Source organism: Heterodontus francisci, chromosome 4 (genome assembly GCF_036365525.1).
Source record: "Heterodontus francisci isolate sHetFra1 chromosome 4, sHetFra1.hap1, whole genome shotgun sequence".
In the NCBI taxonomy this organism is placed as follows: Eukaryota; Metazoa; Chordata; class Chondrichthyes; order Heterodontiformes; family Heterodontidae; genus Heterodontus; species Heterodontus francisci.
The window spans coordinates 56,456,537-56,480,782 of NC_090374.1; the positions used below are offsets into that span (position 1 = coordinate 56,456,537).

Sequence of the window (24,246 nt, forward strand, 5' to 3'; positions counted from 1 at the left end):
TGCTGGGTAAGGGAAAACTATTTATTTGGGCAGTGGCAGAACCCGAGACACTACACGTGTAGTGTCTCCCACCCACCCTCCTCCTCTAACCAAAAAAAAAGGACTCTGGTGTGTTGATAAGGTAAGCTTTTTATTTAAAAAGTTCAGTCCGTCGGATTGCTAAGCGAACACGTTTTGACTTTTTTTTTTCGTTTGGTTTTTCAGTAGATTTGTTGGGAATCTAGAATAGTGGGATTGGAGGTAAAGGCAGTTGTATGTTCCTCCTGCAGAATGTGGGAGGTAGGGGTCGCCAAGAGTGTCCCTGCTGACTGCATCTGCGGGAAGTGCACCCAACTCCAGCTCCTCGCAGACCGCGTTAGGGAGCTGGAGCTGGATGAACTTCGGATCATTCGGGAGGCGGAGGGGATTATTGACAGGAGTTATAGGGAGGCAGTCACACCTCAGGTAAAAGAAGTAGGTAGATGGGTTACCGTCAGGGGAAGGAAAGGGAACCAGCAGGCAGTGCAGGGATCCCCTGTGGCCGTTTCCCTCAACAACAGGTATACCGTTTTGGATACTGTTGAGGGGGACGACTTACCAGGGGTAAGCAATGGGGTGCAGGTCTCTGGCACAGAGTCTGTCCCTGTTGCTCAGAAGGGAAAGGGGAAGAGGAGCAGAGCATTAGTCATTGGGGACTCCATAGTTAGGGGAACAGATAGGAGGTTCTGTGGGAACGAGAGAGACTCACGGTTGGTGTGTTGCCTCCCAGGTGCCAGGGTACGTGATGTCTCTGATCGTGTTTTTGGGATCCTTAAGGGGGAGGGGGAGCAGCCCCAAGTCGTGGTCCACATAGGCACCAACGACATAGGTAGGAAGAGAGATGGGGATTTAAGGCAGAAATTCAGGGAGCTAGGGTGGAAGCTTAGAGCGAGAACAAACAGAGTTGTTATCTCTGGGTTGTTGCCCGTGCCACGTGATAGCGAAGCGAGGAATAGGGAGAGAGGAGTTGAACACGTGGCTGCAGGGATGGTGTAGGAGGGAGGGTTTTGGTTTCCTGGATAATTGGGGCTCTTTCTGGGGTACAAACAGGATGGTCTTCACCTGAACCAGAGGGGTACCAATATCCTGGGGGGGAGATTTGCTAGTGCTCTTCGGGGGGGTTTAAACTAATTCAGCAGGGGAATGGGAACCTAAATTGCAGTTCCAGTGTACAGGCTGTTGAGAGTAGTGAGGTAGGGGATAAGGTTACAGGGACGCAAGAGGGCACTGGCAAGCAAGAACTTGGTTTAAAGTGTGTCTACTTCAACGCCAGGAGCATCCGGAATAAGGCGGGTGAGCTTGCAGCATGGGTTGGTACCTGGGATCCTGATGTTGTGGCCATTTCAGAGACATGGGTAGAGCAGGGGCAGGAATGGATGTTGCAGGTTCCGGGATTTAGATGTTTCAGTAAGAACAGAGAAGAGGGTAAAAGAGGGGGGGGTGTGGCATTGTTAATCAAGGAAAGTATTACAGCGGCAGAAAGGACGTTTGAGGACTCGTCTACTGAGGTAGTATGGGCCGAGGTTAGAAACAGGAGAGGAGAGGTCACCCTGTTGGGAGTTTTCTATAGACCTCCGAATAGTTCCAGAGATGTAGAGGAAAGGATAGCGAAGATGATTCTCGACAGGAGCGAGAGTAACAGGGTAGTGGTTATGGGGGACTTTAACTTTCCAAATATTGACTGGAAATACTATAGTTCGAGTACTTTAGATGGGTCTGTTTTTGTCCAGTGTGTGCAGGAGGGTTTTCTGACACAGTATGTGGACAGGCCAACCAGGGGCGATGCCACATTGGATTTGGTACTGGGTAATGAACCCGGCCAGGTGTTCGATTTAGATGTAGGTGAGCACTTTGGCGATAGTGATCACAATTCGGTTAGGTTTACCTTAGAGATGGGCAGGGACAGGTATATACCGCAGGGCAAGAATTATAGCTGGGGGAAAGGAAATTATGACGCGATTAGGCAAGATTTAGGATGTGTAGGATGGGGAAGGAAACTGCAGGGGATGGGCACAAACGAAATGTGGAGCTTATTCAAGGAGCAGCTAATGCGTGTCCTTGATAAGTATGTACCTGTCAGGCAGGGAGGAAGTTGTCGAGCGAGGGAGCCGTGGTTTACTCAAGAAGTTGAAGCGCTTGTCAAGAGGAAGAGGGCGGCTTATGTTAGGATGAGATGTGAAGGCTCAGTTAGGGTGCTTGAGAGTTACAAGCTAGCCAGGAAGGATCTAAAGGGAGGGCTAAGAAGAGCAAGGAGAGGACACAAGAAGTCATTGGCGGATAGGATCAAAGAAAACCCTAAGGCTTTCTATAGGTATATCAGGAATAAAAGAATGATAAGAGTTAGAACAGGGCCAATCAAGGATAGTAGTGGGAAGTTGTGTGCGGAATCAGAGGAGATAGGGGAAGCGTTAAATGAATATTTTTCGTCAGTATTTACAGTAGAGAAAGAAAATGTTGCCGAGGAGATTACTGAGATACAGCCTACTAGGCTAGATGGGATTGAGATTCACAAGGAGGAGGTGTTAGCAATTTTGGAAAGAGTGAAAATAGATAAGTCCCCTGGGCCAGATGGGATTTATCCTAGGATTCTCTGGGAAGCCAGGGAGGAGGTTGCAGAGCCGTTGTTGTTGATCTTTATGTCGTCATTGTCGACAGGAGTAGTGCCGGAAGACTGGAGGATAGCAAATGTTGTCCCCTTGTTCAAGAAGGGGAGTAGAGACAGCCCTGGTAATTATAGACCTGTGAGCCTTACTTCGGTTGTGGGTAAAATGTTGGAAAAGGTTATAAGAGATAGGATTTATAAGCATCTTGAAAAGAATAAGTTCATTTGCGATAGTCAGCACGGTTTTGTGAAAGGTAGGTCGTGCCTCACAAACCTTACTGAGTTTTTCGAGAAGGTGACCAAACAGGTGGATGAGGGTAAAGCCGTGGATGTGGTGTATATGGATTTCAGTAAGGCGTTTGATAAGGTTCCCCACGGTAGGCTATTGCAGAAAATACGGAAGTATGGGGTTGAAGGTGATTTAGAGCTTTGGATCAGAAATTGGCTAGCTGAAAGAAGACAGAGGGTGGTGGTTGATGGCAAATGTTCATCCTGGAGTTTAGTTACTAGTGGTGTACCGCAAGGTTCTGTTTTGGGGCCACTGCTGTTTGTCATTTTTATAAATGACCTGGATGAGGGTGTAGAAGGGTGGGTTAGTAAATTTGCGGATGACACGAAGGTCGGTGGAGTTGTGGATAGTGTCGAAGGGTGTTGTAGGGTACAGAGGGACATAGATAGGCTGCAGAGCTGGGCTGAGAGATGGCAAATGGAGTTTAATGCGGAGAAGTGTGAGGTGATTCACTTTGGAAGGAGTAACAGCAATGCAGAGTACTGGGCTAGTGGGAAGATTCTTGGTAGTGTAGATGAACAGAGAGATCTTGGTGTCCAGGTACATAAATCCCTGAAAGTTGCTACCCAGGTTAATAGGGCTGTTAAGAAGGCATATGGTGTGTTAGCTTTTATTAGTAGGGGGATCGAGTTTCGGAGCCACGAGGTCATGATGCAGCTGTACAAAACTCTGGTGAGGCCACACCTTGAGTATTGCGTGCAGTTCTGGTCACCGCATTATAGGAAGGATGTGGAAGCTTTGGAAAGGGTGCAGAGGAGATTTACTAGGATGTTGCCTGGTATGGAAGGAAGGTCTTACGAGGAAAGGCTGAGGGATTTGGGGTTGTTTTCGTTAGAGAGAAGGAGGAGGAGAGGTGACTTAATAGAGACATACAAGATAATCAGAGGGTTGGACAGGGTGGATAGTGAGAACCTTTTTCCTCGGATGGTGATGGCAAACACGAGAGGACATAGCTTTAAGCTGAGGGGTGATAGATATAGGACAGATGTCAGAGGTAGTTTCTTTACACAGAGAGTAGTAGGGGCGTGGAACGCCCTGCCTGCAACAGTAGTAGACTCGCCAACTTTAAGGGCATTTAAGTGGTCATTGGATAGACATATGGATGAAAATGGAATAGTGTAGGTCAGATGGTCGGCGCAACATCGAGGGCCGAAGGGCCTGTACTGCGCTGTAATGTTCTAATTCTAATTCTAATTCTAAAAAATCATTAGTAGCATTCCTAATACCAAACATTTGTTTCTGCTGGGGGACTTTAACGCCAAGGTTGGGGCCGACCATGACTCATGACCCTCCTGCCTTGGGTGCTATGGCATTGCAAGGTTGAATAAGAATGAACAGAGACTTCAGGAGTTGTGTACCTATCACAACCTCTGCATCACCAACTCTTTTATACTAAACCCTGTCACCAGGTTCCATGGAGGCACCCAAGATCACGTCATTGGCACCAGCTGGACCTCATTGTCACAAGGCAAGCCTCTGTAAACAGTGTTCAAATCACACGCAGCTTCTACAGTGCGAACTGCGACACCGACCACTCCCTGGTGTGCAGCAAAGTTAGACTCAAACCAAAGAAGCTATATCACTCCAAGCAGAAGGGCCGCCCGCACATCAAGACTAACAGAATTTCTTATCCACAGCTGTTACATAAAGTTTCCAAATTCACTTGAAAAAGCCCTTCAAAACAATCCTCCAGGGGATGCAGAGACCAAGTAGGCGGTGGCATAGTGGTATTATTACTGGACTAGTAACCCAGAGACCCAGGGTATTTCTCTGGGGATATGGGTTCGAATCCCACCACAGCAGAAGGTGGAATTTGAATTTAATTAATAAATCTGGAATTAAAAGCTAATCTAATGATGGCCATGAAACCATTGTCGACTGTTGTAAAAACCCATCTGGTTCACTAATGTCCTTTAAGGAAGGAAATCACCTGTCCTTACCTGGTCTGGCCTACATGTGACTCCAGACCCACAGCAATGTGGTTAACTCTTACATGCCCTCTGAAATAGCCTAGCAAGCCACTCAGTTGTACCTAACCGCTACAAAGTCAATAAAAAGGAATGAAACTGGATGGACCACCCAGCAACGACCGAGGCACCGGAAACAACAATGGCAAACCCAGCCCTGTCGACCCTGCAAAGCCCTCCTTACTAACATCTGGGGGGCTTGTGCCAAAGTTGGAAGAGCTGTCCCACAGACTAGTCAAGCAACAGCCTGACATAGTCACACTCACGGAATCATATCTGACAATGTCCCAGACACTGCCATCACCATTCCCGGATATGTCCTGTCCCACCGGCAGGACAGACCCAGCAGAGGTGGCGGCACAGTGGTATACAGTAGGGAGGGAGTTGCCCTGGGAGTCCTCAACATCGACTCCAGACCCCATGAAGTCTCATGGCATCAGGTCAAACATGGGCATGGTAACGTCCTACTGATTACCACCTACCGCCCTCCCTCAGCTGATGACTCAGTACTCCTCCATGTTGAACAGCATTTGGAGGAAGCACTGAGGGTGGCAAGGGCACAAAATGTACTCTGGGTGGGGGACTTCAATGTCCATCACCAAGAGTGGCTCGGTAGCACCACTACTGACCGAGCTGGCCGAGTCCTAAAGGACATAGCTGGTAGTCTGGGTCTGCGGCAGGTGGTGGGGAAACCAACATGAGGGAGAAACATACTTGACCTCGTTCTCACCAATCTGCCTGCCGCAGATGCTTCTGTCCATGACAGTATTGGTAGGAGTGACCACTGCACAGTCCTTGTGGAGACGAAGTCCCGCCTTCACATTGAGGATACCGTCCATCGTGTTGTGTGGCACTACCACCGTGCTAAATGGGATAGATTTCAAACAGATCTAGCAATGCAAAACTGGGCATCCATGAGGCGCTGTGGGCCATCAGCAGCAGCAGAATTGTACTCAACCACAATCTGTAACCTCATGGCCCGGCATATCCCCCACGCTACCATTACCATCAAGCCAGGAGAACAACCCTGGTTCAATGAAGAGTGCAGGAGGGCATGCCAGGAGCAACACCAGTCAAACCTCAAAATGAGGTGTCAACCTGGTGAAGCTCCAACCCAGGACTACCTGCATGCCAAACTGCGTAAGCAGCATGCAATAGACAGAGCTAAGCTATCCCATAACCAACGGATCAGATCTAAGCTCTGCAGTCCTCCCACATCCAGTCGTGAGTGGTGGTGGACAGGGGAAGGGAGGGGAAGATGCATTTGGTAGCGTGATGCCACTACCAAATGCATCTTCCCCTTCCCCAGTAAGCATTCTGAAGGGATCGTTCCCTCCGCGACACCCTGGTCCACTCCTCCATTACCCCCACCACCTCGTCCCCGTCCCATGGCACCTTCCCCTGCAATCGTAATACCTGCCCATTTACCTCCTCTCTCCTCACTATTCCAGGCCCCAAACACTCCTTTCAGCTGAAGCAGCGATTTACTTGTACTTCTTTCAATGTAGTATACTGTATTCGCTGCTCACAAGGTAGTCTCCTCTACATTGGGTAGACTAAGCGCAGACTGAGTGACCGCTTTGCAGAACACTTCCGCTCAGTCCGCAAGCAGGACCTTGAGCTTCCGGTTGCTTACCATTTCAACACTCCCCCCTGCTCTCATGCTCACATCTCTGTCCTGGGATTGCTGCAGTGTTCCAGTGAACATCAACGCAAGCTCGAGGAACAGCATCTCAACTACCAATTAGGCACACTACAGCCTGCCGGACTTAACATTGAGTTCAATAATTTCAGAGCATGACAGCCTCCCATTTTACTTTACTTTTTCGTTTTTCTTTTTTACATTTTTTACAACCTTTTTATGCATTTATTTAATTTCATCTTAGTCTGTTCAGTTTGCTTACCCACTGTTTTTTTTCATGTTTGCACTTGCTGCTGTTCAATATTCAGTCCGTTAACAACGTTTCTGTACTAATGCTTTGTCTTTCAACACACCATTAACATATTGTTTGCCTTTGCTCCATGACCTTTTGGTCAGCTATGTGGCCTTGTCCAATCTACACCTTCTCCTTTGTTATCACTTGCCCCACCCCCACCTCACTTGCTTATAACCTGTGACATTTTTAATATTTGTCAGTTCCGAAGAAGGGTCACTGACCCGAAACGTTAACTCTGCTTCTCTTTCCACAGATGCTGCCAGACCTGCTGAGTGGTTCCAGCATTTCTTGTTTTTATATTATTTTTGAAGAGACCCGGCCAACTACCGCCCCATCAGCCAACTCTCAATCATCAGTAAAGTGATGGAAGGTATCATCAACAGTGCCATCAAGCGGCACTTGCTTAGCAATAACCTGCTCAGTGACGCTGTGTTTGGGTTCCGCCAGTGCCACTCAGCTCCTGACCTCATTACAGCCTTGGTTCAAACATGGACAAAAGAGCTGAACCCAAGAGTTGAGGCGAGAGTGACTGCCCTTGACATCAAGGCAGCATTTGACCGAGTATGGCATCAAGGAGCCCTAACAAAACTGAGCTCAATGGGAATCAGGGGGAAAACCCTCCACTGGCTGGAGTCATACCTAGCACAAAGGAAGATGGTTGTGGTTGTTGGAGGTCAATCATCTCAGCTCCAGGACATCACTGCAGGAGTTCCTCAGGGTCGTGTCCTAGGCCCAACCATCTTCAGCTGCTTCATCAATGACCTTCCTTCAATCAGAAGGTCAGAAGTGGGGATGTTCGCTGATGATTGCACAATGTTCAGCACCATTCGTGACTCCTCAGATACTGAAGCAGTCCATGTAGAAATGCAGCAAGACCTGGACAATATCCAGGCTTGGGCTGATAAGTAGCAAGTAACATTCGTGCCACACAAGTGCCAGGCAATGACCATCTCCAACAAGAGAGAATCTAACCATCTCCCCTTGACATTCAATGGCATTACCATCACTGAATCCCCCACTATCAACATCCTAGGGGCTACCATTGATCAGAAACTGAACTGGAGTAGCCATATAAATACCGTGGCTACAAGGGCAGGTCAGAGGCTAGGAATCCTGAGGCGAGTAACTCACCTCCTGACCTCTACCAACTAGAAGGACACTGGCAGCAAATACATGGGAACACCACCACTTGCAAGTTCCCCTCCAAGTCACACACCATTCTAACTTGGAACTAGATCGCCGTTCCTTCACTGTCACTGGGTCAAAATCCTGGAACTCACTTCCTAACAGCACTGTGGGTGTACCTACCCCATATGGACTGCAGCCGGTTCAAGAAGGCAGCTCACCACCACCTTCTCAAGGGCAATGAGGGATGGGCAATAAATGCTGGTCTAGCCAGCGACGCCCACATCCCATGAATGAATAATAAAAAAAGTGGGCCCACTTCAGAGACACCATCTATGACTCAGCAATGACCACCTATGGCAAATGTGAGAAGCAGAATGCAGACTGGTTTCAATCTCACTTTGAAGAGCTGGAACCAGTCATAGCCGCTAAGCGCATTGAACTGTTGAACTACAAGAAAGCCCCCAGCGAGTTAACATCCGTAGCGCTTAAAATAGCCAGAAGCGCTGCACAAATGACTACTGGCAACACCTATGCAGTTGCATTCAGCTGGCCTCCGAAACTGGAAACATCACAGAAATGTATGATGGCATTAAGAGAGCTTTTGGGCCAACCATCAAGAAGATCACCCCCCCCCCTCAAGTCTAAATCAGGGGACACGATCACTGACCAAGACAAGCAAATGGACCGCTAGGTGGAGCACTACCTAGAACTGTACTTCAGGGAAAATGTTGTCACTGATACCGTCCTCAATGCAGCCCAGTCTCTGCCAGTCATGGATGAGCTGGACAAACAGCCAACAAAATCGGAACTCAGTGATGCCATTGATTCTCTAGCCAGTGGAAAAGCCCCTGGGAAGGACGGCATTACCCCTGAAATAATCAAGAGTGCCAAGCCTGCCATAGTCTCAGCACTCCATGAACTGCTTTGCCGGCGCTGGGACGAGGGAGCAGTACCACAGGACATGAGCGATGCCAATATCATCACCCTCTAAGAACAAGGGTGACCGCCGTGACTGCAACAACTACCGTGGAATCTCCCTGCTCAGCATAGTGGGGAAAGTCTTCGCTCGAGTCCTTTTGAACAGGCTCCAGAAGCTGGCCGAGTGTGTCTACCCTGAGGCACAGTGTGGCTTTCGGGCAGACAGATCCACCATTGACATGCTGTTCCCCCTTCACCAGCTACAGGAGAAATGCCAAGAACAACAGATGCCCCTCACATTGCTTTCATAAATCTCACCAAAGCCTTTCACCTCGTCAGCAGACGTGGTCTCTTCAGACTACTAGCAAAGATCGGATGGCCACCAAAGCTACTATGCATCATCATTCCATGACGATATGAAAGGCACAATTCAGCATAGCCAATTCACCTTGGCATTCAGCCTCATCAGACCCCTTTCCTATCCTGAGTGGCGTCAAACAGGGCTGTGTTCTCGCACCTGCACGGTTTGGGATCTTCTTCTCCCTGCTGCTCTCACATGCGTTTAAGTCTTCAGAAGAAGGAATTTTCCTCCACACAAGATCGGATGGCAGGTTGTTCAACCTTGCCCGTCTTGGAGCGAAGACCAAAGTACGGAAAGTCCTCATTAGGGAACTCCTCTTTGCTGTCAATACTGCATTAACATCCCACACAGAACAGTGCCTGCAGAGACTCATCGACAGGATTGTGGCTGCCTGCCACTAATTTGGCCTAATCATCAGCCTCAAGAAAACGAACATCATGGGACAGGACATCAGAAATGCTCCATCCATCAATATCAGCGACCACGCTCTGGAACTGGTTCACGAGTTCACCTACCTAGGCTCAACTATCACCAGTAACCTGTCTCTTGTTGCAGAAATCAACAAGCGCATGGGAAAGGCGTCCGCTGCTATGTCCAGACTGGTTAAAAGTGTGGAAAAGTGGCGCACTGACACAGAACACACAAGTCCGAGTGTATCAAGCATGTGTCCTCAGTACCTTGCTCTACAGCAGCGAGGCCTGGACAACGTATGTCAGCCAAGAGCGACATCTCAATTCATTTCATCTTCGCTGCCTCCGGAGAATCCTTGGCATCAGGTGGCAGGACCGTATCTCCAACACAGAAGTCTTCGAGGCGGCCAACATCCCCAGCATATACACCCTACTGAGCCAGCGGCACTTGAGATGGCTTGGCCATGTGAGCCGCACGGAAGATGGCAGGATCCCCAAGGACACATTGTACAGCGAGCTCGTCACTGGTATCACACCCATCGGCCGTCCATGTCTCCGCTTTAAAGACGTCTGCAAACGTGACATGAAGTCCTGTGACACCGATCACAAGTCGTGGGAGTCAGTTGCCAGCGATCGCCAGAGCTGGCGGACAGCCATAAAGGTGGGACTAAAGAGTGGCAAGTCGAAGAGACTTAGCTGTTGGCAGGAAAAAAGACAGAAGCACAAGGAGAGTGCCAACTGTGTAACAGCCTCGACAACCAATTTTATCTGCAGTGCCTGTGGAAGAGTCTGTCACTCAAGAATTGGCCTTTATAGCCACTCCAGGCGCTGTTTCACAAACCACTGACCACCTCCAGGTGCTTACCCATTGTCTCTCGAGACAAGGCGGCCAAAGAAAACAACGTGGTCTCCTCTATATTGAGGAGACAAAACGCAGACTGGGTGACTGCTTTGTGGAAGCGACCTCAAGCTTCCTGTCGCTTGTCATTTTAACTCCTCACCTTTCAATTCTGACCTTTCTATCCTTGGCCTGCTACAGCATTCCAATGAAGCTCAACGGAAGCTTGAGGAACAGCATCTCATCTTTCGACTGGGCACTTTACAGTCTTCCGGACTCGAAAGTGAGTTCAATAATTTTATATCATAACCTCTGACCCCATTTTTTTTTTGTGTGTGTTTTTTGCTGCTTTGTTTCCCCACTCCTGCCAGTTCTTTCTTAATCCCTTTACTTAGTGTTTGGACTTCTGCTATTCTTACATTTACACCACATTCTGACACATCTTTTATTTCTTTACTTGGCTTTGTACCGTGAGTGGATGGTCCACCTCGGCCTCCTCCTGAAGTCTCCAGCATCACAGATGCCAGTCTTCAGCCAATTCGATTCATTCAGCGTGATATCAAGAAACGACTGAAGGCACTAGATACTGCAAAGTGTATGGGCCCTGACAATATTCCGGCAATAGTACTGAAGACTTGTGCCCCACAACTTACTGCACCTCTTGCTAAGCTGTTCCAATGCAGCTACAACTGACATCTACCGAGCAATGTGGAAAATTGCCCAGGTATGCCCTGTACACAAAAAGCAGGACAAATCCAACCCGGCCAATTACCACCCCTCAGTCTACTCTCAATCAGTAAAGTGATGGAAGGTGTCATCAACAGTGCCATCAAGCAGCACTTACTTAGGAATAACCTGCTCAGTGACGCTTAATTTGGGTTCCGCCAGGGCCACTCAGCTCCTGACCTCATTACAGCCTTGGTTCAAACATGGACAAAAGAGCCAAACTCCAGAGGTGAGGCATGAATAACTGCCCTTGAGATTGAGGCAGCATTTGACCGAGTATGGTATAAAGCCCTAGCAAAACTGAAGTCAATGGGAATCGGGGAAAACTCTCCGCTGGTTGGAGTCGTACCCAGCGCAAAGGAAGATGGTTGTGGATGTTGGAGGTCAATCATCTCAGCTCCAGGACATCACTGCAGGAGTTCCTCAGGGTAGTGTTCTCGGCCCAACCATCTTCAGATGCTTCATCAATGACCACAACAAGGGAAAGGGGGCGGGAGGGTAGAAGAACAATAAAAGCGAAGGTCTGTAATTGGGTGGAGGGCAGGAGAGATTAAATGACAAAAAGTTTTTTTTAATTTGTTTATGGGATGTGGGCATTTATTGCCCATCCCTAATTGCCCTTGAGAAGGTGGTGGTAATCTGCCTTTTTGAACTGCTGCTGTCCTTGGGTGTAGGCACAGTGCTGTTAGGAAGGGAGTTCCGGGATTTTGACCCAGTGACAGTAAAGGAACGGCGATATAGTTCCAAGTCAGGATAGTGTATGGCTTGGAAGGGAACCTGCAGGTGGTGGTGCTCCCATGCATCTGCTGCCCTTGTCCATTTAGGTGGTAGAGGTTGCGGGTTTAGAAGGTGCTGTCAAAGGATTCTTGGAGCGTTGCTGCAGTGCATCTTGTAGATGGTACACACTGCTGCCACTGTACGTTGGTGGTGACGGGAGTGAACGTTGAAGGTGGTGGTTGGGGTGCCAATCAAGCAGGCTGCTTTGTCCTGGATGGTGTCGAACTTCTTGAGTGTTGTTGGAGCTGCACCCATCCAGGCAAGTGGAGAGTATTCCATCACACTCCTCACTTGTGCCTTGTAGATGGTGGACAGGCATTGGGAAGTCAGGAAGCAAGTTACTCGCTGCAGATTTCCAAGCCTCTGACCTGCTCTTGTAGCTGCAGGATTTATGTGGCTGGTCTAGTTCAGTTTCTGGTCAATGGTAACCCACCCCCCCCCCCCCCCCTTGAATGTCAAGGAGAGATGGTGGGGTCAGGGACAACAAGGTAGGATCCCTTGAGTATGACTATGTCAGGCTGTTGCTTGAGTTGTCTGCAGGATAGCTCTCCCAATTTTGGCACAGGCCCCCGGATGTTAGTAAGGAGCACTTTGCAGGATCGACAAGGCTGGGTTTGCCATTGTCATTTCTAGTGCCTAGGTCAATGCTGGGCGGTCCATCTGGTTTCATTCCTTTTCTTACACTTCGTAGCAGTTTAATACAACTGAGTGGCTTGCTAGGCCATTTCAGAGGGCATGTAAGAGTCAACCTCATTGCTGTGGGTCTGGAGTCATATGTAGGTCAGACCAGATAAGGACAGCAGATTTTCTTTCCTAAAGGACATTACTGAACCAGATCGGTTTTTACAACAATCGACAACGGTTTCATGGTCACCATTAGTCTAGCTTCTTTAATTCCAGACTTATTGACTAGTATACTATTTACAAATAACTTTTTCAAGTTGAGTTACCATTTTATTTCTTGATTTATTGTACAGATCACGTGAAACAGCAAACAAATTGAACATTCCCCAGCTATCAGTTTCACCATGGAGCAACAGCAACATGACACAGCAGAACAATTGTGCTGAATTATCACCTTTCCCGAGAGTTTTATCAAGTCATCAACTACATTCATGTCACCATTTGGATCCCATAGCACAATGCTCTGCTCTATATGACCCAAAGAGTATCTTAAGTCAGCGTATTGTATGTCACCACCAGCAATACGAGCTTATCCAGAAGCTCTCATTATGCTTTCCTTTTAAGGCATTCATCTGTGTCACCCTTACCTGAAGGTGAATGAAGAGTGGAAGTATGACATTACAAAGGCCAATGCTGCCTATGTGGCTATGGTTCAGGATACCTATGTATCAATCTCATACAGAAGCACAGCAACAAGTTTGGTGCAACAAACTTGAAACAGCGTGGCACCTTCCGCTCAGTGAGATAGGGGCCAAGACTACTCCCAGGACTTCGTGCAAGTCACGTCAGTCAGTCATCCACAACCAGTATTGTGCACTATTCTCAACAGCTTTCCAGAGTCAACACTGACCACTTATCCAGGTCAGCCTGCAATTGCCAGGCATCAAGTGGACAATGAAACATCAGTGGATCAGGAAAGCTAATTGTACTTTGTTCAGAAACTGTTGAACAAATTATTTCTGTCCCTGCATTCTGTATACTTGATGCTGCTGGGAAGAGACAACCTGAGAGATGGATTTTACCTGCTCAGGTTGGAAAAGCTAGAGCCTCAATTGTCACTTGGTGCTGCTCAATGTTCAACAGCACAGACCCAATCATCTGTGTCAGCCATTGCCAGTCATCTACTAAAAGTGGCAAGAGCCTCCTTCAGCGATCAGTTTTAGTACCACTGCTTTTGAATGACTTACCTGCAACCAGATTGCGGTATTTCATCAATGCTGATGACACGGTCTTTGCTACTCAAGCTAGTGACTTTTCCACTCAGGAATCTACGCTCACTAATGATATGAATCATATGGTGGAGTACTGCCAAAAATGATGACTTCAACCAAGTAACATAAAAACAGAGTCCTCCATCTTCCACAACGCTAGTGCCTCCCATGGACTCGTGTTATACTAAATGGTCAACTGCTTAAACATGATCCTCACCCCATTTATGCAGCCTTATGTGAGCATCACCTTTGACTGGTCATTAATGTACAAAAGTCTTCCACTGAAAACTGCTGAGAAAGTCAACACACAAAATAACCTAATCGCCTAACTTTCAAGCTCTGCCTGTGGAACAAAGACTTTCACTTTACAGCATTTGCTCTCACACCCTGCTATCGAGTAGCTGAACAATGCATTCCTGTTGGATTCACTCACAGCACACTAAGCTGGTGAAATTCAACTCCAAAAAGGAAAAGACAGACAGACTTGCATTTACATAGCACTTTTCAAGTGTCACAGAGCGCTTTACAGCTGCGGAGTAAATTTTTTTTTTAAGAGTAGTCACTTATATTGTAGGAAATGCAGCAGCTAATTTGCACACAGCAAGCTCCCACAAACTGCAATCTGATAATGACCAGATAATCTGTCTTTTTAGTGATATCAATTGAGGGATAAATAGTGGCCAGGACACACGTCTTCAAAATAGTGCCATGCGATCTTTTATGTCCACCTGAGAGGGCGAACGGCACCGCTGACAGTGCAGCACGACCTCAGTACCAAACTGAAGTGTAGACTTTTGTGCTCAAGTCTGGAGTGGGATTTGAGCCTACAACCTACTAACTCAGAGACTCAAGCTATCAACTGAGCCACACTTGACATTAATTCCATGCGGCCAGGGATTTTGTGTCAGGCACATTAGGCCCTACTCCCCTCCTACAGTTACCAGTCCTCTGAAACATAGTCCCTCTGCATCTTTGTCATTCCGATGCAGTTGCAAAAATAGTGGATAAACTTAGTGATAAAATCATGTTGCCAATTCATTCTAACTTGAACTTTCTACCAACAATGCAACTGTCTTAGAGACACCCAATATGGTCAACCTTTCCTGATTGCTTTGTTTTTTCCTTATCAGCTCACTGACAGAGTGGACAGTGGATGCTGCGATAAATCTCCATTATAATTTCCAACCCTACATACATCAAACCAGAATTCAACTGGCCACATTGTAGGTGTGCACTTCTCAACCATTTGAACTAGACAGGGAGAGCGTATCTCAAATTTTCACCGATGGGACTTTTGCAACAACAACAAACATTCTTGTGGACAAATACAAACCATTTCCCAAGTTGTTGAATCATGAAAAATACTTAAACTATCTAGTGCCCTATGTGCTTTGCATGATGATAACAATGCTCCAAGACGTCTAAATTATATGCTGAGTCCGCATATGCTAAATAAATAAAGTACAACAAAGCTTACGCTACCACCAGAATTTTCAGACATTTCAAGCACTGTTGCACATGTCTGGATCAGAAGCAATCTTGCATTATATCCTTGCACAACACCCTTACCTGGATTTCTAGAGCTGCATGCTCAACTTCACTCTGGAAAAAAGAGGCCTCAGGATGCATTTCAATGACCAGAAGGGCAACATAGGAAGACAGGAAGAGGAGTAGGCCATTTATCCCCTCGAGCCTAATTCCATATACCCGCCTTTCAGATGAAGTGCATAAAAATGCCAACAAAAATGGTGAGAGATTGCAGAACTCTAAGATGCAGAGGGATCTGAGTGTCCCAGTGCATGAATCATAAAAGGTTAGTATGCAGGTTCAGCAAGTAATTAGGAGAGCTAATAGAATGTTATCCTTTACTGCGAGGAGAATTGAATACAAAAGTTGGGAGTTATACAGGGCATTGGTGAGATCACATCTGAAGTACTGTGTACAATACTGGTCTCCTTATTTAAGCCTATGGGCGGCACAGTGGCGCAGTGTTAGCACCGCAACCTCACAGCTCCAGCGACCCAGGTTCGGTTCTGGGTACTGCCTGTGCGGAGTTTGCAAGTTCTCCCTGTGACCGCGTGGGTTTCTGCCGGGTGCTCCGGTTTCCTCCCACAGCCAAAGACTTACAGGTTGACAGGTAAATTGGCCATTGTAAATTGCCCCTAGTGTAGGTAGGTGGTAGGGGAATGGTGAGATATGGTAGGGAATATGGGATTAATGTAGGATTAGTATAAATGGGTGGTTGTTGGTCGGCACAGACTCGGTGGGCCGAAGGGCCTGTTTCAGTGCTGTATCTCTCTATGACTCTAAGGAAGGACGTAAATGCGTTGGAAACAGTTCAGAGAAGGTTTACTAGACTATTAACTGGAATGGGGAGGTTGTCATATGAGGAAAAGTTGGACAGGCTAGGCTTGTATCTGCTGGAGTTTAGAACAGTAGAAGGTGACTTGATTGAAACATGTAAGATGAGCCTAGCTCAGTGGCTCAGAAGGGAAGGGGGGAGAATAGGAGAACGATAGTGATAGGAGATTCAATGGTTAGAGGAACAGACAGGAGATTCTCTGGTCGCGAACGAGACTCCCGGATGGTATGTTGCCTCCCGGGTGCCAGGGTCAGGGATGTCTCGGATCGAGTCGACAGGATTCTTAAGGGGGAGGGGGAGCAGCCAGAGGTCATGGTACATATCGGTACCAATGGCATAGCTAGGAAAAGGGATTAGGACCTGAAAAGCGAATATAGGAAGTTAGGTTGGAAGCTGAAAAGCAGGATGAGCAGAGTAGTAATCTCAGGATTGTTACCGGTGCCACGTGCTAGTGAGGCTAGAAACAGGGAGCGAGTGCAGCTGAACATGTGGCTACAGAACTGGTGCAGGAAGGAGGGATTCAGATATGTGGATCATTGGGATACCTTCTGGGGAAGGTGGGACCTGTACAAGAAGGACGGGTTGCATCTGAACTGGAGGGGCACCAATATCCTGGGTGGGAGGCTTGCTAGAGCTCTTCAGGAGGGTTTAAACTAGTTTGGCAGGGGGATGGGAACCGGAGCTACGGATCAGGGGATGGGGGTAGCTGTTGAACAGGCAGATACCGAGTGCAGAAAGTCTGTGAGGAAGGTTAGACAATTGACACGACAAAGTTGCAGCCAGTATGATGGGTTGAAGTGTGTCTATTTTAACGCAAGAAGTGTCAGAAATAAGGGTGATGAACTTAGAGCATGGATCAGTACTTGGAGCTACGATGTTGTGGCCATTACGGAGACGTGGATATCACAGGGGCAGGAATGGATGTTGGCTGTTCCGGGGTTTAGATGTTTCAAAAGGAATAGGGAGGGAGGTAAAAGAGGTGGGGGAGTGGCATTGCTAATCAGGGATAGTATCACAGCTGCAGAAAGGGAGGTCGTCGAGGAGGGTTTGTCTACTGAGTCATTATGGGTGGAAGTCAGAAACAGGAAAGGAGCAGTCACTTTGTTGGGAGTTTTCTATAGACCCCCCCAATAGCAACAGAGACACGGAGGAACAGATTGGGAGGCAGATTTTGGAAAGGTGCAGAAGTAAGGCATTTGATAAAGGTTCCCCATGGGAGGCTCATTCAGAAAGTAAGGAGGCATGGGATTCAGGGAAAGTTGGCTGTCTGGATACAAAATTGGCTGGCCCATAGAGGTCAGAGGGTGGTAGTAGATGGAAAGTATTCAGCATGGAGCTCAGTGACCAGTGGTGTTCCACAAGGATCTGTTCTGGGACCTCTGCTCTTTGTGATTTTTATAAATGACTTGGATGAGGAAGTGGAAGGCTGGGTTAGCAAGTTTGCCGATGACACGAAGGTTGCTGGAGTTGTGGATAGCGTGGAAGGCTGTTGTAGGTTGCAACGGGACATTGACAGGATGCAGAGCTGGGCTGAGAAGTGGCAGATGGTGTTCAACCTGGAAAAGTGTGAAGTGATTCATTTTGGAAGGTCGAATGTAAATGTGGAATACAGGCTTAAAGACAGGATTCTTGGTAGTGTGGAGGAAGAGGGATCTTGGGGTCCATGTCCATAGATCGCTCAAAGTTGCCACCCAAGTTGATAGGGTTGTTAAGAAGGCGTATGGTGTGTTGGCTTTCATTAACAGGGGGATTGAGTTTAAGAGCCGCGAGGTTATGCTGCAGCTCTATAAGGCCCTGGTTCGACCACACTTGGAATATTGTGTTCCGTTCTGGTCGCCTCATTATAGGAAGGATGTGGAAGCTTTAGAGAGGGTGCAGAGGAGATTTACCAGGATGCTGCCTGGACTGGAGGGCATGTCCTACGAAGAAAGATTGAGGGAGCTAGGGCTTTTCTCATTGGAGCGAAGAAGGATGAGAGGTGACTTGATAGAGGGGTACAAGATGATGAGAGGCATAGATAGAGTGGATAGTCAGAGACTTTTTCCCAGGGTGGAAAGGGCTATCACCAGGGGGCATAATTTTAGGGTGATTGGAGGAAGGTTTCAGGGAGATGTCAGAGGTAGGTTCTTTACACACAGAGTAGTGGGTGCGTGGAATGCGCTGCCAGCGGTGGTAGTAGAAGCAGATACATTAGGGGCACTTAAGCGACTCTTGGATAGGTACATGGATGATAGTAGAATGAAGGGTAGGTAGTTAGTTTGATCTTAGAGTAGGTTAAAGGTTCGGCACAACATCGTGGACCGAAGGGCCTGTACTGTGCTGTACTGTTCTATGTTCTATGCTGAGGGGTCTTGACAGGGTGGCTGTGGAAAGTGTTACGATCGAGGTGCGAGGATTGCACTGTCTATTCTAGTTCCAATTCTCCACAGGTCACAACATATATTTAAATGTTGCGGTCAATCATATCCCAGAACAACATACACCAACAAGGTTTCTTTAACAAACAACAAAATTATCAGTTTATTATAAAACAAGACCTATCCAGTAAAGAAGCAAAGCATTAACACACAGATTGAAATATAAGAGTTCCCTTTTTAAATACCTCGTACAAACACACACAGTCATACACAAACTGGTTAAAGAGAAAAAAATTAAGACATTTTCTCTGCAGAGCTCTTTTTAAAAAACAGACAAGAAGTACTTTGGCCAAATACTTGTTACTTCTTGAAGAAAACAGATGAGATATGTTGTGTCCCAAAATGGCATACAGTCTGGCATCTGAGAACACGTAGACAGGTCACTGGGATCTTTCCTGGAGCAGGCGGTGTCGAGAATTAATCTGGCAGGCCTTCCAGCTTCTCAGGAGAAATGCGGCATCAGGGGTTTTAACTCTCACACTTTGGATCTTTTCGGGTTTCACAGAGACAGGAGGAAAGAGATGAGCTGGGTGGTTTTCTCTTGGCAGGCTGATCTCCAACTGCTTTCAACACAGTCCACACCCCACCTGAACCAAAACAATATTTCAAATGCAAAACCCCAAACAGCAAGTCAGAACTTCCTGACCACTATAAATCGTTACATATCACTTCTCTGTAAACATCTGCCCCCAAGTCACCAAGGTTTCGATTGTTTATTGAGCTTAAGGCATGTGATTTCCAGTAAAGGTTGTTTTCAAACAAGACTGCTCAGTGACCCTTTGAAAAAAATAATCCGTGGAATCTTTTCAGTTTTAAACACAAGCCTAGTCCTCAAAATAAAAATTAAAATGGAAGCCCTTTCATAACAAAATGACGTTTCCCCCTTGTGGGAGAATCTAGAACTAGGAGTCACTGTTTAAAATAAGGGGTTGCCCATTTAACAGAGATGAGGAGAACTTTTTTCTCAGAGGATCGTAAGTCTTTGGAACTCTTCCTCAAAAGACATTGGAAGCAGAGTTTTGAAATATTTTTAAGGCAGAGATAGAGAGATTCTTGATAAGGGGGTGAAAGGTTATCGGGGTCGGCGGGAATGTGGAGTCGAGGTTACAAACAGATCAGCCATGATCTTATTGAACGGCGAAGCAGGCTTGAGGGGCCGAGTGGCCTACTCCTGCTCCTAATTTTTATGTTCATATGTAAAATTTGCAGTGGCACCACAAATCATATTGTCAAAGAACCTTGCATGAAGCACATGCTCCTACACCTCAATGATTAGTTCTTCATCTATTGCTATCTTCTGCTATATTGTAACTAATATACAACACCAGTTCCAAGTTAAATAAAAGGGTTTAATTCTCTATATTGCATTGTCTGCGAATACTGCCAGCTTGAGTTGACACAGTAGTGCCCATTAATGCTAGTGTTTTGTTTCAACTATGCAGCACCTAACTCACACTCCAAAGTCATTCATTTGTGAAAATAGTAACTGTTAGCAAACTGACAGCCTACTGATATTCTGGTGATCTTAGACCTCTATTCATTAGAAACTGCACCATGACCCCAGGAGTTATGTTGACAGTAGTATAACTTCTTGTAGGGCTATCCAGGTCTGACCAATCAAAAGGCAGGAAACAAGCTAAACACAGCACACCGGTCCTGCAGGTTATGAGTGAGGCGAAGAATTGTCCATGTAAAAATGCCTTTCATTACTGAAACACCTTAGAGATGAGTCTGTAACAGTACTACATCAATTGTGAAGAACTGCATGATGCAAGACAAGATGATACTCCATTGGAATCAAATATCTTGCGCTGCAGAGACAGTAGTGGAAAAATGCCACTTGGCACAGAAGACGAACTAACTAACTGGACAATGCACTGGCAAATCTGTGTTCAGCCACATCCTTGACTGTGATGGCTGACTGGCGTTGCCAGCTATAAACTACCTCCATAAGTCACTTTAATGGTGTCCCTTCAATGCCCAAGCCCTTGAAGAAAGCCTTTAACTCATAACCAATCAACAGTGAAGTTCTCAGACAACAATGCCCATGTCTGCAACAATTAATTGGGTTTTGCCTTCTCAGTGCTGGTTCCTAATTGCAGATCACAGATGTTCCAGAAGATTTAGTGCTGCCACTTTCTCAATGGCTTATCCACTGTGTGAGAATAATTCCCTACAGTTTTAGTCCACAGACAGAAAATTCAGCATGGGTGATTTCTTCCAAAAACCTATCAACCCAGTTTGCCATTTACACACAATACAGGAATTACCAAACAATGTGATCCAAGTAGATCTTTATCTAGCCAGAGCGCCCAACATAGCATAGCAAAATATGTGGTGTTTTGCTTTTGAAGAAACAAGCAAAATAGAAAGGGGGGACATGTCAATAAATAAAATTTATTCCTGTAAGACAGGGGAAATAGTTCAGATTTTAAAAGTATTTTCGCCAGAATTCCCCTTTAAGTTTTGACTTGGTTATTTCAGGATTCTTTCCTGAAATATCCTTCCGGAGCATTTTTTGATCGGCAAAAATTGATAAGATTTATGCAGTGTATGCAAGTGATAAAATAATCAGCAGTTACACATGATATAGACAGTAAACTATATCTGAATGCCTTAATTAAAATAGCACATTCTTCCTTTCTTTTCTTCAGATGGATAAGTCTCCAACTGAAAAATAAGCCTAAACTTTGCTTGAAAGTCAGTGCAATAGTAATGGTAAGCCAGCCATTAGAAGGTGCAAAATTGCTACCTGGAGTGACTAGTCTTTTCATTTTTCCCTCTCCCTCTGAGAAGGTTCACTTTGTGACTTCCCCTGACGATACAGCTGAGTTAGGGAACTATCGGTTTCAGGAATTACAGACACAAACCTATATTTCACCTTTCTATAGCATAGCACATTGGTGATCCAACCCACAATCATACATAGTGACCATTTGCTCAAGTTGAATTGGGTATAAATTTAGGATCATATTTGTTAAGTACCCTAGAAATATAGTCAATAGCCCTGATTTGTATCACAAATTCAATATGCAAAGAACAATTTGATATTTTGACTGTACAATAGGATGAAATGAGTCCAAACAGCTGCTTGATAATGATTCATCACCGAGACATGAAAAGTACCTTTCTCCCATTCTATTTCCCCTTGTGATTAAGAATCTCAAGCTCAATCCAGTCATGCCACTCCAATAAATTGCAGGTTACCACACAACTTGTCAACAACTCACTCTGTCACTCCTGAACACTTAACTTGATAAATCTCTTAAAACTGCCAACAGAGCCAATCTCTAAATAAATTTTCAAATTTACCTTCTCTTTCCTCAACTCCTCTTTCAACATTTCCCGCAGTTTTCGAGCTTTCCTCAGTCGTTCAAGGTCAGATGGAATTTTTGCTGGTTTAGGACGTGCAGGCGAGAGACTTGGGGATCGTGCAGTTCCTTTTGTAGGCGGGCAACTGGGCGTAACCCTCTCCTTAAGTGGTGAGGATAATGTCTTCCTTGTCATAAGAGGTCGGGTAGAATTGGTTCCTACAGCTGGATCTTTGTGCACAGAGCTTTTAACTGGAGAGAACTGAGGTACTTGGGGAATTGGGGTTCTCTTTTCTGGCAATTTAGTATGCTGTCCTGAAGAGGGTTTTTGTTTCTCCAGTGATTTGAGAAGCGGTTTCTTCGTAGTAGAAGTCTGTGACGGAGACTGATTACCTTGAATGGATACAGCATTGGTCACAGAAGCTAATGGACTTTGTTGCTGAGGGAGAGCTTTTGGTGTTACATTGCTCGACTGTTGCGTGGACACAGATGTTGATCTGGGTTTAGCCAAATTTGGCATGGTGGAGAAACGCTTCCTTCTTTGCAATGGTGCCACAGAGAGTTTACTGTTGGCACCAGACTCTCCAGTCTTATCACTTTTTTCATTCCTAAAAAAAAACAAGCTTACAAGTTTTAGTCCATTTTTAATTTTATGGAATATTACAGAAAAATTGGATAAAATGCAAATAAAGAAAAAAATCTGGTTGTGTTATCAAAAATTTGTCAAATTAAATATCACTTGCTAACTAACATACCATTTTATTTTGGCACTTATTGGAAACAGAATGCACAAATCAGTAAAATCATGAAGGCAGAATTGCTTCCCAGCATGTTTAGTAGATTAATCAACTAAGAAATCAATTGACCTATTTTAACAGCAAAGTGTAAGAGGGGAAGAGCTGTAAAGGAATGGTTGTCTAAATCAGCAGTTGGATGCGTGGGACAACACTAGCTTCAGTAACCCTAAGTTAGGGATGGGAAAAATCAATCACGACTCTCACTCCCAATTCAGTAGAAATACTTGCAAGGTAGCTGAGAAAACAATCAGGCCTGGCTGAGACCATCAGTGGTCAAATAGCCTACCAGCACACTTCTTAGAGGCTCACTCATCAATAATGATCATCAACAACTGATGCCCGTGGAATTATAACTCAGCATTCATCCTTCTAGCAAGATACTAAATTGAGCTCCCATCTGTCTATTCTGTGATACAGGTGGCTGTTAAAGATTCCATTTCTGCAAAAACAATGTCAAAAACAACTAAAACCCATCTTTACAAAAGCAAAATACTGCAGATGCTGGAAATCTGAAATAAAAACTGAAATTCTTGGTAACATTTAGCAGGTCAGGCAGCGTCTGTGGAGAAAGAAAGAGAGTTAATGTTTCAGGTTGATGACATTTCGTCAGAACTGGCAAAAATTTAAGAAATATAACAGGTTTTAAGCAAGTACAGAGGCAGGGATCAGGGAGGGGGAAGAACAAAAGGGAAGGTCTATGCTAGGGTGGAAGGCAGAACAGATTAATTGACAAAAAGGATGATGATACAAGGCAAAAGGGGTTGGTAATGGAACAAGTAAAGAAGCAAAAGGCGGGTCTAGAGTAGGTGTAAATACCCATCTTTGCCACGTTTCCTGGAATTGGACATTCCATCACTGTGCCTTAGTTTATGCATCCAGAGCTCTCAGTTGCTTGCAATGAACTTGTCAACAAAAAGAAAATAGTCCAATTTTCATTCCTTTACCCCAAATGCAATGACTCATACTAAGGTTTGATTTTTCAGTTGACTGCAGTTTCCTATCCAAGTGATTAATTTCCAAGTCTGACTTTGGATGATAGATGAATATCAGTGCACTATTTGAATGTAGGTGCCATCATAGCCAGTTTTCAAATAGTCACACTCCACCCACACAGTTTCAGCAGGGAGGGGAGGTGATCACTGGAAAGAGATTAAGAGCAGAAACTCTATCTGTTTGTTAACCTGGAACATTGAGGCCTCCTGTAGAATTCCTACTGTCACTTTCTCTGAGATATTTCTGGTCTATGTGGTCCTCAGATCATTCAGTGCATTTATTACCTCAAGCGTCCAGGGAGTTTAAAAGAAAAGAGGATTTAAAAATAAATTTATGACCTTAAGAAGTATGCTTAAATATATATATTTTAGTTAATTAGCCAAAAAAACAAAAAAACCTGCCCATTACAGGCAGAGATAGGAAAATTTATAATGGGGAATAAGGAAATGGCAGAGAAACTTAACAAATACTGTGTGTCAGTCTTCATGGAGGTAGATACA

At 45.7% G+C, this 24,246-nt stretch overlaps 1 protein-coding gene across 3 annotated transcripts in view; it reads right to left on the reverse strand.

Moving 5' to 3' along the window:
* The window catches only part of LOC137369043 (transcription factor TFIIIB component B'' homolog), a 173,229-nt gene that overhangs the window by 130,381 nt on the left and 18,602 nt on the right, over window positions 1-24,246 (reverse strand). For all 3 annotated transcript variants that reach the window (XM_068029568.1, XM_068029569.1, XM_068029567.1), the window contains exon 3: window positions 21,958-22,564. In XM_068029568.1, the coding sequence (XP_067885669.1) occupies window positions 21,958-22,564 (607 nt within the window). The remainder of the gene's footprint in view (window positions 1-21,957; window positions 22,565-24,246) is intronic.